Source organism: Phalaenopsis equestris, unplaced genomic scaffold (assembly GCF_001263595.1).
Source record: "Phalaenopsis equestris unplaced genomic scaffold, ASM126359v1 Scaffold000882, whole genome shotgun sequence".
Classification (NCBI taxonomy): Eukaryota; Viridiplantae; Streptophyta; class Magnoliopsida; order Asparagales; family Orchidaceae; genus Phalaenopsis; species Phalaenopsis equestris.
Window position 1 is genome coordinate 536416 of NW_018165322.1, and position 17079 is coordinate 553494.

Sequence of the window (17079 nt, forward strand, 5' to 3'; positions counted from 1 at the left end):
CCCCACCGCCGACACAGACAAAGAGGACGAAATTAGAAAGAGGGGCACTTATATAGGCGAGATTAATGTAACATGCAATATAATACAGGTCATATAGAGACCATAAAGAAATAAAAAATGATATTCTTTTAAACCCTTCAACAGTTACAGATGAAAGTCTCCCGTCTAATTTACAGTAATTTTAGCTCCCAAGAATAAGTTCTTTGATGGCTCAGCTACAAAGTATTAACAAAGACCCCTAAAAGGCAAGCCTTGAAAGCAACATTTTGAATAATTGTCTTCTTCTAATAAATTGGTAATTTAAGAGCCTTTGGTGACTGTAAAGATTTAACAAAGTAGGAAATCTAATCAATTTTCAAGGACACGCACTAATAATAATTGCTTGGTCTTAATTAGGTTCAACTTCGAAGGGTTGGGGCTTTTCGTGATTAGTCATAATTATTAAAAGGCTTCAATTTTTCCATAAAAGTTGAGCAGAGACAAATAACTATGTGTTAGCCCTAAATATGATTCAATTATAAGTATTCAAGATCTTGATGGAGTTAATGTGATTAGTCATATGCATACTCATTTTAAAATCAAATAACTAAGAGTATTACGGGACATATGCAAACTACTTATTATGGGCAAAAATTCACTGCACTCTTTTCTTTCCCAAACATAGGTGACAACCCTCCTACCCATACAACACCTACCCTACCTGTGGAGATGCTCCTCTTCTTACCCCCCCCCCCCCCCCCCCCCCAACAATAAAACATTTGATAATGCTATTAATATAAGAATGATCATCACTACAATTTTAACCCCAATAACCCGCAAATGAGAAGTTACTTCAATTAACCCCACTCTATAGGAATAAAATCATCAAAATAATGTTGGCATATCTTAAATTAAAATTATCATGATTTAATCCAAGAATATGTCAATAAGCATTTGGGTGAAGCTGCCCCAAGGAGTCATTATCATAATAAGATTAAGAATTAAAAAGACTCCCAGATTCTGTTCAGTTAGGGTGCTTTGTTTAACACTTCAACCATCAATGAGAAAGGGATACCATTAGTGCAATTGAGTTAAAAACTTTCCCAACTAAGGCAAAGGTAAACAACCATGAACGAACTCGGAGAATTTTCTATGTAATTCTAGTAGATTAATAGAAGATAATTGGACCAAGGACCTTATTTAATAACTTTGATACTATGAAGGAGCGCCTTGAGAGACTTGAGTGCATTGATTTTATGTTAAGTGAGAAACTTGAGAAGGATGAATGGTTTAACTCAACCATTTAGGAAATGTCAATGCCTTCTTACAAGAGAGAATCAAGATGGTTAAATGGCACACTGCACATCATCAAAGATTTGAAAAACCCAAGCCACCTTTTATAGGCCCTGAACCAATGACCTCAAAGCTTCCTCTACTTGAAGGTTTGGATGCAAATTCTTAAATTTATGGAATAAACAATAGAATTCAATTTGTCACCTACTAGTACCTTGGTGTTGATGTCTTCAACAATCCAAGACTAACCTCAATCTATCGATATTATATAAATGAAATTAGGTTGTTTCAAGGGAGATGGTCGAATTGAGAAGCATGACCTATAATCCTAATATGAGATTAGTAATAGATTTTCCTTCTCTTACCATTTTGTGTGATGATTCTAGATGAAGGCTTATGAGGTTCCATCACTTATGACTAATTGTTATATAGACCCATTAATAAAATGGGCTACTAAATAATAATTCCTCAAGTTATATATTACAAATTATTTAAGCGCAATTCACAAGCTAAGCAATTTTATTTGACTTGCGCAAGAAGCTATAGAAACTATAAGTGACTAGAAGCACCTTTAATTCTAAAAACAATGACCTTGGTGGTTGCCTCTTTGATGTTTGTGTGTGGCTTATGGTTTCCAACCATTTAGGGTTCTTGTATAAAATAACGCGACAAAAGAGAAAAACATGTCCATACTTCTTCAAAATATATTTTCCTCTAGCTATGCTCTCAAGATCACTCACCAAGAAGGCTTCTACCATATTTGATTTTCCTTCATTATTCAATAAAGCCAAGGTGGAGATAAGAGCCATAACTATGATGGAGCAAAGCTTTCTGAGAGATTTGTGTGAAATTCCAACATAATTCATATTGAAGGCTGCAATTAAGGAAGAGTTTGTCACCACATGTTCCCAATGGATGAATTTGGCTTTGCACTAATCAATTAAAGAGTGGTTTCTCTCGCCCTCACTCTTAATTTATCATTGATATTTTAATCTGACTATCTATTATCTCAGTACAAATAATCAAATTATATTGGCAGCCACCTTTTTATATTTTTGCTAGTTTTGAGGAATTCCCTGGCCATTCGACTTATTCTGATTTTTTTAAGTGAGAATGACACCGCAAGGGCAAGATAAAATTTTATGAAATTCCTTCCTCAAATAAATTCATGATCTTTTTTTTATGAGGCATCAATCTTGGAACCTTAATGGAGAGTTAATAAGAAAATGTGCTCCTCATAAAGTTGAGATAACTCAAGTTGAAAATTGAGAATCTCAACAAGTTTGTTTTGAGATACTTGGCTTTGAGTTGTCAAACATCGTTCAACTTGCCCAAACATAAGAAAAGTAACTAGAAGGTCTGCAAATTAGTACCAAAATTTTCTTTAAAAAGTTAAGATTGGAGAGGAGCTTTAGGAAATGAAAAGAAGGCCCAATAACAACCGTTTAAAGGTTACATCAGATATGCTGTCTTTTGATCTTGATTTGTTCCAAATGGGAAAGGGTAATGGCAAGTCATATTCAAAAAAGTTTGGTTCAACTCAAAATTGCATAATTTGACTAAAACTCAACTAAACTTAACTCAAAATTTAATTTTCAATCAGCACAAATTAATTTTTAATTAGTTTTATACACATACATATAGAGAATAAAATGTATTATATGCATATTATTTTATACACATTATATATTTGATAATTAAAAATACTCGTTTTGAGTCCTGTTTCATTATGCAAGTCTGCCTCTCTCCATACTATGTTAGGGTTACCACTTTTCTCTTCCCAATTCTTGGATGCTTAAATTATTTACCCATCGAATTGGTGTATCTTTAAACCTTTTTTTAGCATGGCTCAAATAAACTAGTATTTTCAACTCCATTCACGGCTCCAACATAATCATTTTGTAGCACATCGTTTAGGGTTTTATCAAATATCTATCTTAACATTCTCAATTCCTCCACACTCAACTATTAATGAATTTTTACTATTCAACATTCAAATCAAAGCAACATAGTTGTCCTAACTATAGTTTAATTAATATAATTTTATCTATTAAATTTCCATAATATCCTCTTTATCACATAGAAGTATAGAACTCCTACGACACCTCTCCATTTTAACTATCCACTCTTACCTCAAGCAAATAAATCTTTATACACAATCATTATTACGTATAATTGTTCCAAGATATTTAAACATGTCACACATTAATATCACTGTATGTAATAATAAGGCTTAAAAATTGCTAATATCAAAACCACTGAATTTGCACATATAACCAATCTTATTTCTATTAACTATAAGCCCTTAATCTTGTAAATATTTTATCTTATCTATGTAGATGATATTTTAATATTCAACCAAACTATTATGCAGCATCTAAAGCATTTAGTCTTATTCTTACAAAAAACACAAAAACATGGAATTGCTCTGAGCAAAAAAAAAGTTGTTTTTGTTTCCAATACCATTAATTTTTTAGGACTTACTATAGATAAAGAAGCAATCGAATTACAAGAATATATTGTAACAAAAATTGATTATTTTAAACAAATTACTAATCAAAAAGATTTACAGCATTTTCTATGATGTATAAATTACACCGAAGCAATTATCAAAACTCTTGTTGAGTTACGAGCCCCTTTACAAAAGAAGTTACGAAAAAATATAGCTTAGGCTTTGGATGAAAAAAAATAAAAAATTTTACAACAAATTAATGACCTATGCAAAAATATTTCAAAATTACATTTACCTATAGCTGGTGATTGTTTAATTATAAAAACTGACAACTCTGAATTAGCATGGGGAGCCATCTTAAAAGCTCGACGAAATTCTACTAAGCTTTTTGTGCAGATATAGCTCGAGTACGTATACAACAACAAAGCAAAATTATCATATTAACGAAAAAGAATTATTAGCAATCAAAAAAATAATTAAAAATTTTGAGATTTTTTTAAATGAAATTTTTTTTATTATTGTTTCATTTATAAAAGGTAAAATCATAGATTCTTTACCCACTAAAAGATTAATATGATCACAAAACTGATTTTTTGCATATTTCTTTGATATAAAATATGTTGAGGAAAATAATAATGCTCTTGCAGACAATTTTGACACGTGAATTAAGCAGAAAGTGAATACAGATATTTAAAGTGTGGAAATATACAACATAGCCAGCGAAGCCGACGACAAGTCTCTCCAGACTTGAGCAATTATTTAGAAATACTTGAATTACAAATATGAAAATTAGATATAGATCAGGTACGTATACAACAACAGAGCAGAATTATTATATTAACGAAAATGAATTATTAGCAACCAAAAAAAGAATTTAAAATTTTGAGATTTTTTATTAGAAAGATAATAAAATAGCTATTTTATTTAAAAAAGTTAAAATCATAGATTTTTTATCCAATTAAAGATTCATACGATGACAAAGCTGGTTTTCTGCATATACCTTTGATATAAAATATATTGAGGGAAATAAAAAAATGCTCTTGCTGATATTTTGACATGTGAATTATGCAGATAGTAAATAAATATATTGAAAGTATGAAAATATACAACATAGTCGGCGAAGCCGACGACAAGACCCTCCTAGACTTGAATAGTTATTATAAAATACTTGAATCACAAATATAAAAATTAGAATAAGGAATTGTCTACGTCAATAACATTCTAAAGAAACTCGTAAAAGTAAAAATTTTTCTGAATGGAGAGATCCATGAAAATGAATTACCCTCAATTACTGAATTACGAACAATACGATATTTTGCAAATTTCAGAATTACAAAAGAAACATCCGCTTCTTCAATTACAAAAGAGGCATCCACCTCTTCAATTAGTGAATTACGAGTCTCAAAATTATAAAAGTACCTACTTCTTCAAATAAAATATCTTCGTATGTCAAGGGATTGCAAAATACATCAATTAACTCTGCAAAGAGTATTACAGAAATATCTGATGAATGACAGTAATTATCTCTATATGAGAAAAGAATTAATTCTCAAATTTATTTTCATACAGCTGAAAAATTTCAAATCGTTTATATATATGGAAATACTGATTCCAAACATATCTCTGAATTATATAAATGCGGCTTAGTAAGCTTGATTTATTTAGAAGATGAAAATCTTCTAAAAGAATTACCAAAATCAGTTATTGATATCGTGGAAACATTTCACTTGGTTGTCAAGCACTGAAATATATATATGAAATTATATCAAACTTATCCCGAACCATGAGAAAGAATTATCTCGTTTATACAGCTTGAAATTAGTAGTAAAGATCTAAAGCTGATGATTTATATCAAATTTGGAATGAAACTAAAAAGCTAAATCCAGCCAACATTTAGGTCTATCATTATTTAGAGAATTTATTCAAATATAGTCATTGCAAGCAGCTGACGTGCAAGATACATAAAGTCATTCTTAGTAGAAATATTATGGCAACCAGCAAAGAAATAAAAGAATTATTTTGTCAAAAATTACAAAAAAAATACATAAATGTATGTATTGCCAAAAGCGGGATACTCTACAAGGAGTACGAGAATAACTTGAAGCCGGAAATAGTGGGATATAAACAAAAAAGTTGTAAAGCAAAATAATTATCCAAAAAGAATCTTTCGTACGAGACTTACTCTCCACTAGTCTGTAAAGCAAGATAATTATTAAGAAAGAATCTAATCGTACAGCAATAATGCACAACCGACTCAATTTTTTCTAACTTTATTCTCCAACAACTGAATTATTGGCCACATATGCAGAAGCAAATTATTGATGATATTGTCAGTTATGACGACCACTGAGCCTTTCTCGGCCTATTTAATGCTCCATTCTCTGAAAACGAGGGCAGAGCAAAAATTAGCTACTTTTCTTCTTTTTCTTCTTTCGGCTTCTTCCTCCTCTCTCGTAATCAAAATATGTGTGCTAGCCCTAGCATCTAACAAAAGTCTTCTCGTTCGGATGTTTGTAAGCATGTTATGAAATTTGTAAGGTTGTTATATAAAATAAATCATAAATATATTTAAAAAAGACAATACATAAGATTTACATCCCACTCAATTCATATGTATTTAAATAACTAACATATAAAATTCAATTTTAACATGTCATTTTATCTATAGGCAGGAAAACATGTATTTCACTTTTTAAAAATTAAAATAGTGATATGATATATGTGATATGGATATTTTTGGTGGAATAAATGTAAAATAAAAAGAGTTTAGGTCTTAGATATGTAAATAACTAAAATTGAGGTGGTATGTAGGTAAATTTAATTTCTTTGTAATAATGATTTTTTTTTAAATTTTATATCAGTGATTTGGGTGATATAAATGTAAAAGATAGAGATAAAGTGTTAGATATGTAAAATACATAAAATTTGGTGGTATGTATGTAAATGCCAGTGAACCGACCGGAGCCAGTTCAACGGTTCAGGGATTGAACCGTCAACCTGGTTCCAGGCGGTTCTACGAGGGAGTGGTTTTTTATGCCAACCGGAACCGGATTTATGACCAGTTCACGGTCGAACCGGCCGGTCAGGACCGATTTTCTAAACTACACATATTGAATAAGGTAATTCCCACCAAATACAACTTCCTACAAATTGTCCCATGCCTCATATTGTCATGTAATTCCTATCAGGAAACAAATGTGGTTGCGTTCCAATATATTTGGTGACTGCAACACAACTCTTGTGACCATGGATAAGATATTGTTCTACACTTGTGCATACAATATAAACATTGTTGAGCATTCCTTCCTCACAAATGATGGTTAACAAGCCAATACATAGTCTACCAATCCACCTAATCCATGGAGTTGGCCACATAGGAGGAAGGAGAAGTAATTTTTTGAAGAATGACTGGATGAAACCCAAAGGTCCATGACTGCATGTCCATGGTAGATTAGTAATGGATATGAATTGGTATACAAGATAGTACGAATTGGTTGGCTGCCATCTATATTAAGATTTGTGGGTGTGATTTACAGACAAAATATTTAGGTTGTATAAAAGTAAAAAATCCAAATATATTTAGGGGAGGGGCTCAACATCTCACAGTAAAATGCAGCCCTCACTTTCTCCTCACCGCCTCAAAACAAAATAGAAAGTGCAGGCAGAAATCATGCTATTATTTGCTCAAAACAAGAAACTTTTCCAAGTCAATAATTCATAGCATTTGAAGTGGTTGAGAACTAACGAAATAAAGATCAAAGGACTAAAAGCTTAGTAAACATTATTGATTTTTCCATTTCATAAGCAAAATTAACTAAAAATAGCTCAAATATTTCTAGAAATGACAGAAATAGCTAGAAATATCGCCAGTGGTAAAGTATTGACTTTCCAAATGGTTCAACCGAGCAATACGCTAGAGCGGCATACTCATAACTTGCGGGCACTAAATACAATACCTCCTCGCCCTCCTACTTTCATATACTTATGGCTCTCAATGGAGGCAGCACCATTCTTCCGCAATGCCACCAATTTAATTAGATGTCGTATGTCAGTGACTATAGATTTTATAAGTGTTGAGGTGAAACTTACAGGGATTCATAAACAAAATTTACCACGAAATTGCTATGCTAAGCTTGCAATAATGGAGAAAAATCTGCGTATGCCAATCGCGGCGCAGGAAATCAAAGTCGTGTCAACAAAGTAACAACAACTAATAAACACGATAAGCAGTGTAGCTTGCCTTAAAACCAGGAACATTGACTATTTGGGCACATTAAAATGAAAACAAAAGTGATCAAGTCCACTCTGAGACCAAAACCCTAAACTCTAGTTCCCCGATAATTCGGGAGAGGGTGAGTTCCAGAGAAGGGGTAACCTTTTTCGATGGATCGGAAACTAGATTAGTGGAGATTCGAAGACGTTCCAGATCAGGGCATTGGCCGTAGTGCGACCGGAAGGAGGAAAGAGTAAGCTCAAGATCGGGGGGAGCAACGACGTATCCACGGTCACGTAGCATTTCAAGGATTGTTCGCCGCGCAAGAAACAGGCGGTGGCTCTCCACCGTCCCCTGGTCGATGAAGGAGCTCAGGCACCCTCCTCCCTCCATATCCATTGCGGAAAGCCCGACCCTTCAAGCTTCACTTGCAGCAGCAGAGAAAATTTTGCGCTAGACACGCAGCGCTGGACGTTATTCAGACGTAATATTGGGTTAAGGCCCGTTTGGGTCAAGCTTCACTCGCAGCAGGTGTTAAGGCCCTTTGGGTGAGCTTGCGACCTATGATCATGCGTTTAGTTTGTTTATGCCGAAACACCTTTTATTTTTACATTAAATTTAGACTGCCCCCACAGTTTACTCGCGGGCTGTGTTACAATATAAGTTGTTTATTCTGAAACGTACAAGCTGCTTCAAACGCACCCTAAATTACGCATTTCTGTTTTGATATATTGGTTACAACTATGTTACAGGATTATAATAAATTGAGCATATCAGTGTTTGTATAAGCACCATCCCTCTAGCGTGCTTGTGGATGTCATTAGAACACTCTGAAGCATTTGTTATCATTTTCCCATATCTAAGACCCCGTTTGGGGCAGCTTAAAACGTCGTCTCACAGTTTGGTTCCCACTTATTGAGGGATTATTTGAAAAAGCGTTTTTGAATTTCTAAAAGACGCGGTCCGCATATCGCGATTCCTATTTACGCATTACCCCTCGATGGATCGCTCCCGTGACCTTGCCTTTTTCATTTGCCTCTCTCGTGACCCTAGCGCTTCGCCTCTCTAGCTCTCGTAACCTCCGTTCGAAGCCGGATCTTCTCCTCTCGCTCCCGTCACCATTCTGTATCCCGGCTTCTCCGTTCGAAGCCGGATCTTCTCCGTTTGAAGTCGTTGCGTCCTCGCTCCCGTCACCATTCTGTATCTCGGCTTCTACGTTCGAAGCCGGATCTTCTTCGTTCGTAGTCGTTGCGTCCTCGCTCTCGTCACCATTCTGTATTCCAGCTTCTCCATTCGAAGTCGGATCTTCTCCGTTCGAAGTCGTTGTTGGACGCAGAAGGGAAAGGACTTGCGGATCCGGACGTTATTCTGTATCCCGGCTTCTCCTCTCGCTATTTTGCATCTCGGTCTTGCGTTCTTGCAGATTCGTTCGAATCCGGACGCTAGTTTGGAATCCCGGTCTCGCTTTGATTGCACATTGTTGTTCTTCGAAGGTGAATATTCGATCTTGATTGCTTTGAATTTTTATTTGGAATTTGTTTACATTCATAAGAAAAAACTAATCTTTTGTTTCCATTTGCATAGACAGATGTATGTTTTTAAGGCATATCATATCAATGAGATTTTTTTAAGATGTTTGGCTACTTTACCTGTGCATGAGAAGGTGTACTCACTTTTTAAGGTGGTTTTTTTTATTTGATATGAAAGATTTGGGTGGTATTAATGTAAACAGAATTGTTTAGGTGTGAGTTATGTAAATATATAGGAATTGGATGGTGTGTATGTAAATGCCCCTAAAATTAATATAAATGCAAAATAAGCCGTTTTGTTTAATTCAATAATTGAGTTTTGTCCTGGTGTCCTTCCTAATCATTCTAAATAATTTTTATCTACTCCACTTGTTTAAGCATCTCTACCCCTAGTTGTAAGCGCTACAATCAGCTAAATATATCTAATCTCAGTAGATGCTACTCTCGTCATATCTGATATAATAATTTTTCAATTTATTCTTTCAATTTCTACCAAACATCCATCTAACATTCTCTTTCACGTTGCTTAGTGAAAGAAAGAAACATCATAAGAACTAACATTTGAATATTTGACTTATTATGTACTTTAATTTTTATTGTACATAATAAGTTCAATGTTATGTTTACGTGATGCACACTTTTTTTTTATCTTCTTCGTGGATGTTTTAGACAGTTCACCTTTCTATGTGGTTGTTGTTTCTGTGTGGCCAATTTTATTATATATTATTTTTGTTTTGCCCAAAGTTCATGTGTTATATTCATCTTTCATAGCATATTTTTGTTCTTATTACTAAAGTTAATTTATTTTTCTTTTAATAATTTTGTAGTATGGATGAAGAAGAAATTCACCACATACGCACAATCGCATTTACCCTTACTTTATTGTATTATTAATATCTTAAACACGATGACCGAAACCCATGTATGACTTCAACTCAAGTAGGAGACGGATGGGTTGGTGAGTTATTACAGGGTCATCCAACACGGTTCTTTAATATGTTCCGTTTTACACAAGAAATATTAAATATTTCATGATCTATTTCATGATCTGCTAAATGAACTCCGGATCCATCATGGGTTACACGGCTCTGCAAGAACAACCCCAAGGGAAGTGCTTGCAATAACTTTATACATTTTATCTCAAAATGAATCGATAAGAGAGGATATGGAGCGTTTTCAACATTCATCTGAAACCATCAGCCGATATTTCTCAGTCGGTTTGAACTCTCTTGTGAGTTTGGCCCAGAAGGTAGTGAAGCCTGAGGATCCAACGTTCCATTCAATTCCTTCACAAATTGCAAATGACCATCGATACATGTCATTTTTTAAGGTCTGTCTTTTACCATTACATTTATCTTTCTACTTTTATTACATTACAGTTTAAAAAAAAGTTTAGTTGTAACTTCAGGATTGCGTTGGAGCTATTGATGGGACGCACGTCGATGCCCGACTATCTAGTGAATAAAAAGTTGCGTACATGGGCTGATGCGGCGCCCCAACACAAAATGTTATGGTCGTATGTGATTTTAATGTGATTTTTTTAATATGTGCTTCACCTTTGTCATGGCTGGATGGGAAGGAAGCGCTCACGATAGCCGTGTTTTCAAGTTCGCTACCAGAAACTTGAGACATTGATTTCCGTACCCACTTTTCGTACCCACCTCTGGGTAAATATTATTTGGTTGATGCTGGATATCCGTTACAAATGGGATATCTAAAGTCATATCCAGATACGAAGTACCACATTCCTGATTTTAAAAGATCTAGTGATGTCGCATGAGGCAAAAAAGAGGTTTTTAACAAAAGACACTCTTCATTGCGCGACGTAATTGAAAGAGCGTTCGGAGTGTGGAAGAAGAAGTGGGTCATATTACGGGATATGACGTTCTACCCTTTTCCAAAACAAGTACAAATAGTTGTTCGCTACCATTCATATTAATGTGCATAAATAAATGAGTGGAACAATGAATAAGAGTGGTAACCACCACTTTTATGAGCCATTGGTCGAATGTTTTATTTTATGGAACAAAGATGAATTTGAGCTTGAACATGTTTTTACATAACATCTAAACTTCAATTTTTACATATATGTTATTTTTCCTATGCATAAAAAGGTATGTTTCCTTTTTCAAGTCAAATTAGAGATTTCAAAAGTGATTTTTTTATGGCCAAAAGGATTGATCATCGTGATGTTGTTTCTAATTTGGTGGCATTTTTGTTCAAAAATTATTCTGGCAGATAATAGCCCAAATAAATAAAGGGCATTTACATATATATACTGCCAAATTTCTATGTATATAGATACATAGCATCCAAACGTTATTTTTTACATTTATTCCATTCAAATCTTTCAAATCACATTTTGGTGTCAATAACAATGTCTCGTAGCGTTAATTCCTACTTGTGAATTTTGGGGCATATAATGTCAAAATTTTCTTTATTAAATCCTACTTGCAACTGCAACAACCTTTACTTGTGTCATAGCAACTCATCACGAAATGGGATCTTCCCCCACACAATTGGAGCGTTGGATTGCTTTTGCTGGCAGTTTTCAGATTTTAATGCTTCTTTGATATTCTATCGCATTGGCCTTAAGCAGCTTGGAAGGCGGGTGCAACTGCTGTCTTTGTCGATGTCAAGAATAAAAAAGATGAGACTTCTTGATGAAACAAAATTGATGCCATCATGGGTTATTTTCTAACTTTTTGATGTTCTTTATGGCTGCTATCTGCTGGGTTGAGCAGTCATATGAAGCACCATAGCATAAGGCGTTCGCAACTGTTGTCTTTGTCGATGTCAAGAGTAAAAATATGGGACTTCTTTATGAAACAAAATCGATGTCATTTATTTTTTACCTTTTTGATGTTCTCTAGGGTTGCTATCTACTGGGTTGAGCAGTCATAAGATGCACCATACCATAGATTGCGATTTCAAGTTATCTGATGTGTTGTTTGAGTAAGAAATGAAAATTTGATTGTTTTTTGTGTTATATATTTAAATTGAAAAGTATGAGTTCTATCTTGTACTTTGATATTTGAGTGTGATTGTGAGAAATGATTGAGGAAAAGTGCTAGTTTTGTAAATATTAATGTTTCAGATTGTTATGTAATCACCCTATATTAATGTTTCAATGCTCCAATGCAATGTAATAAAAGTAGAAAACCCTCCTCGACGTGTTGGAGCTATCGACGTGTTGAAAAAGCTCCTCGATCAAAGTTAATATAGAATTTAATACTCTATGTCATATATGTTTTAGTTCTCAATGAAAAAGATAAAAGCACAATACATCGTTAAGTTTATACTGTCTAAATTTATATGAACTCAAAGATAAAACCATAAGGATTGGATGAGCATAGCACTAGCATCTGATTAACATTAAGTTTTGTAAAAGTTATATGAACTTAAAGTGATATTTTGTTATTTTTATGAAGTTAATAAGAGTGGTGTTAGATGCAGGTGACCAATAAACTCTGTTGCAACAATTGCTTCCATAATTTGGTATGTTGAGTTTTTTTTTATTCCATCTAGTTTTTGACTGATCAACGATTTTTATAATAATTGCAGGACAATGAGCTCGAGATATTCAGGGAAGTCAGGGCAAATGATGTGCCGATGTGGGCTACCGTCATTGCTTTTCACATCACGACAGACACATAGTTACGGACGACAATTCTACAGGTGCCCGCGGTGGGGACAAGGACCGGACGATTGCAAATTCTTCAGGTGAGTCGACAGTGAAACTATTTCTACGTGCTCTCAATTGGACACAAGTGTTAGGAGTTCAATAGTACCACAACGGGAGAACGCCACATGTGGTTCGAGTTCTTCCGTTTCTATGATATCGCAGTCGGACATGTTTGCTCAGGGTTCTGGAGTGTCAGATGCAGGTGGCATGGGTCGTAATATGCTGCTACATTATAAAGTTAACATTATCATATTTCTACTTATCATTTTAACATGTTATTTTTTCTTTTTTATGGGCTCTTATTATACTTTGTAGTAGTATGTGCAGATGCGTTTGACTTTTGTATATGTAACATATTTGTTTGATGTGATCGGATATGTTTTAGTTATATTTTTGTTTTAGTTATATAAATATAAATCAACTTTTTGGTATTTTCTTGTCCGAACAGTGATCTTTAATTTTGTTGAGAAAAGAACAGATTCTGTGCCAAATAAGCTGTTTACAAAACGCACAAACCAAACAATTAAACTGCTTATTCAAAACAGATCCAGAATGATTAATTTTTCAGAATCAGCTGTTTTTTATAAGCGTCAACCAAACAGCCAGACAGCTTATCCTGATCAGATGCTCATCAGCAGATTATCAGGATAAGTTACTTATCAGCAAAAGCTGGATAAGCTGCAGCTGCCCCAAACAGACCCTAAGTCTGTCGTCATAAAATAAACTTCACTTTGTCAGATCCTGATGCACGAGTCAATCTACTGCATCTGCTTGAATGTTTTTGATATTCAATATGTAACGATTTAAAACATATATATTATCGGTACTACCCGCCAAATACATCTTTTGACAAATTATCTCGACATTTAGAACACCCATGCTGTGAAATGCTTTCTTGAAATTTTCACACAAATGTCGAAGGCAATGTTGCGTGCCGCCCAAGTAAAATTTTCACAGCAAGGCCTAACAATTCCAGAGTGGTGATCATATTAGATACACAAGTCTTGCCTTATGAAATTGAAGGAATCATGTCATATAAAGTTTGCATAAACCACCACCATGACTCATTACATTCTGACTCAACAACAACAAATGCTAGCAATAATATGTTGTTGTTAGCATCAATAGCAACAACAATCAACAATGTACTTCTATATTTTCCAACAAAAGGTCTCATACATACTGATAGTTGGACGACAATGAACACTTTAGGAAATACCAGGACCAAAAGCCCAAAGAGGTCGGTGAAATATGTTAGATGATGTGACCTGAATTCTATAAACTAAACCTGACATTAGGGATGAAGTCGCTACCATAAAACGGTATTATGAATGGTAAGACTCTTCCCAGCTTCCAAAAATTGCCTTGATAGCCTTCATTCGCGCAACCCATGCTTTAATGAATGATATTTTGATTATAAATTTAAATTTAATGTGACCAATTATCTCCTTCGGCTTAATATCCCTCTGCTGTCAAATGAACAGAAGAATAAATAATTAAATAAATTTTGATGTATATTGTTTGTGTATGGTCATCATATTAGGTTAATTGCAACTATGTGGGGCTGTTAAAAATTTTTCAAGCACCCCCCAAATGTTTCCTTCTGGAAGCATGTAGGCGTCATTAACAAGTTCTAGAGGGGTGATCGTGTTGCACTTATTTATGCTAAATGGCTTAATTTGAATTAATAACCCTAAACTAAACATTATTGAGAATTGACCACCCACAAATAGCACACTGAAGTTCATTTTTGTTGCAAAAGAACATTTCTAATTGGAATAAACCTTTATTGAGTAGATTTCATGTGCTCACTAGGACCGTCAAAATCCACATTCTCATCTCACTCTTATGTGGTTTGATAGTATCGTGCATAATCGTTGGTACTAATCATTTCATCTAATATATTGTGGCTATCAAAAGCTTGGTCACGTATAAGTTCATGCTTGTTTATATGTGCATTGTCATGCTCCTCAATATCTTCGTGATTGTCTCATCATCGATATCATTATTATCATCAATTAAGCCACTGCCCATTTTCTCATATTCTTCAATAATGGATGACAATTATACATCTGATTCTAGAGCTTCATGCAAATCTTTTAGGGCACTACTAACCCTCACAAATCATAAATAAAAATATTTCTACAAGCGATATAACTTTATACTAATTACATATTCCATAGTACTTTAGCAGACTTAATAAAAAAATAAATTGAGATGCAATTAACTTCCTGATTTGTATCAATTCTGCCCAAAAAAATTTATTGATGGACGTTCCAACATTAGGTATTCAACATTATGATCATATATCTACAATATCTATATAAAGTATTATTATTTTACTTGAAGCTTATGTCGAAACAACTGCAGTCACCACGTTATTGTCGATACTAATTGCAATAAATGTTTTATAGAGTAGTAAACGACACACTATATTAAGAGTATGCTTCAACAAATCACATCTAAATGTCTCAAGAATTAAAGCTTTTAACTTTAGAAACGAAGCAAGCAGTGAAACTCAAATAAGTCTGCTTTTATTTTCAATATATTTTGGCACAAGATTGCCAAATACAATTAATTCTCCATCATAACATAACATCAACTTAACATAAGTCACTCTAGTATGTTTAATTCTAAATAAATTTGAAAAAATAATGAAAAGTATAAATTTTTCTTATGTTCATTATCTTCAACTTTAATAATGTCAGACATAGTTATGTAAGAGAAAAACAGTCAATCTTTGGTTGCACACTATCATCAATCATACATACAACATGATGTCATTGACCATACTATACAATAGAGCTTAAATAATTGAGCTAGTGTATATTACAAATGTATAATAAACACTAATAAAAAAATATTTTAAAGCTCAACATACCTAAAACAATAGTTCCGGGTTTTTAAAAATTTGACAACATGAAAGTACAGATAAAATAATATATTAATACAAATATCTAAAAATAAATCAAAAGATAGTATAAAACTATCAATAAATAAACAACCAATCAAAATATGGTTGTAATGCAAGCCAAGACAAAATAGATCAATATGTTTACATGACATCATAAATTCCGCCTAAATTGTTGGACCAACAAGTGCTATACCTAACTTTTCACTTCACCTTCTTCCTCCCATAGTTTTCGCTTCACAATAAGAAATAAATACTAATAATGAAATATTTAAAAGAAATTAGACCAAATAGTGATAGTAAAAGAAATATAGGAATAACACTAGTATAAAGAGTATCTTTTCTCATAATTAAGTTGCCACTCTTGTAAGAAAATTCAGTTTATCATGTGAATCACACGTCAAAATATCTAACTTGCAAACACAAGATTCAAATTGAAATAAGAAATTTTATTACATCAAAAACTATTACGTGTCACAAGTTATCTATCAATATATATTTAATTACTAATAAGTTCTTTTTTAATGATTCAATATATATATGTCCTGCACTATCAGAAAAAATATAGAAAACATAACAAAAAAAAAGGATGCAGCAGTGATCACATGTCAGTAAAAGTCATAGAACTGTAATTTCTAGAAATACGGAGACGAAATGCAACTATAATAATAATGCCATAACAATATAAAAATATTAATTAAAATAATTTTCATTTGTAACAATATGAAGATTTTTGTTGTAATATAACATACTTTTCATATTTCTTTCTCTTCTCTAAAACTAATTTATAGTTTGCTTATTTCTATCCTTAACAATAGCTATGCTTATTTACTAAATAACATTTCATCATTACAGGGATGAAATCTCAACATTAAAATAAAATTATATTTTTTTAACTTTCTTCTAGGCATCAAAACTCAATTTCTGTCATCAAACCAAACATAACATGAGAATTTCATGGCAAATTGCAATAACGGGAGAAAAAAAAATAAAAAGTGCCTTCGTTGCCGGCATTCC

At 33.3% G+C, this 17079-nt stretch overlaps 1 protein-coding gene across 1 annotated transcript in view; it reads right to left on the reverse strand.

Annotated features, from left to right (window-relative positions):
• LOC110032182 (DNA-directed RNA polymerase V subunit 5A-like) overlaps nucleotides 1–8434 on the reverse strand; it is a 46680-nt gene extending 38246 nt beyond the window's left edge. The window contains exon 1 of the mRNA XM_020735719.1: nucleotides 8100–8434. Coding sequence (XP_020591378.1) covers nucleotides 8100–8336 — 237 coding nt within the window. The 5' untranslated portion in view covers nucleotides 8337–8434. The remainder of the gene's footprint in view (nucleotides 1–8099) is intronic.
• Between the last annotated feature and the right edge of the window lie 8645 nt (nucleotides 8435–17079).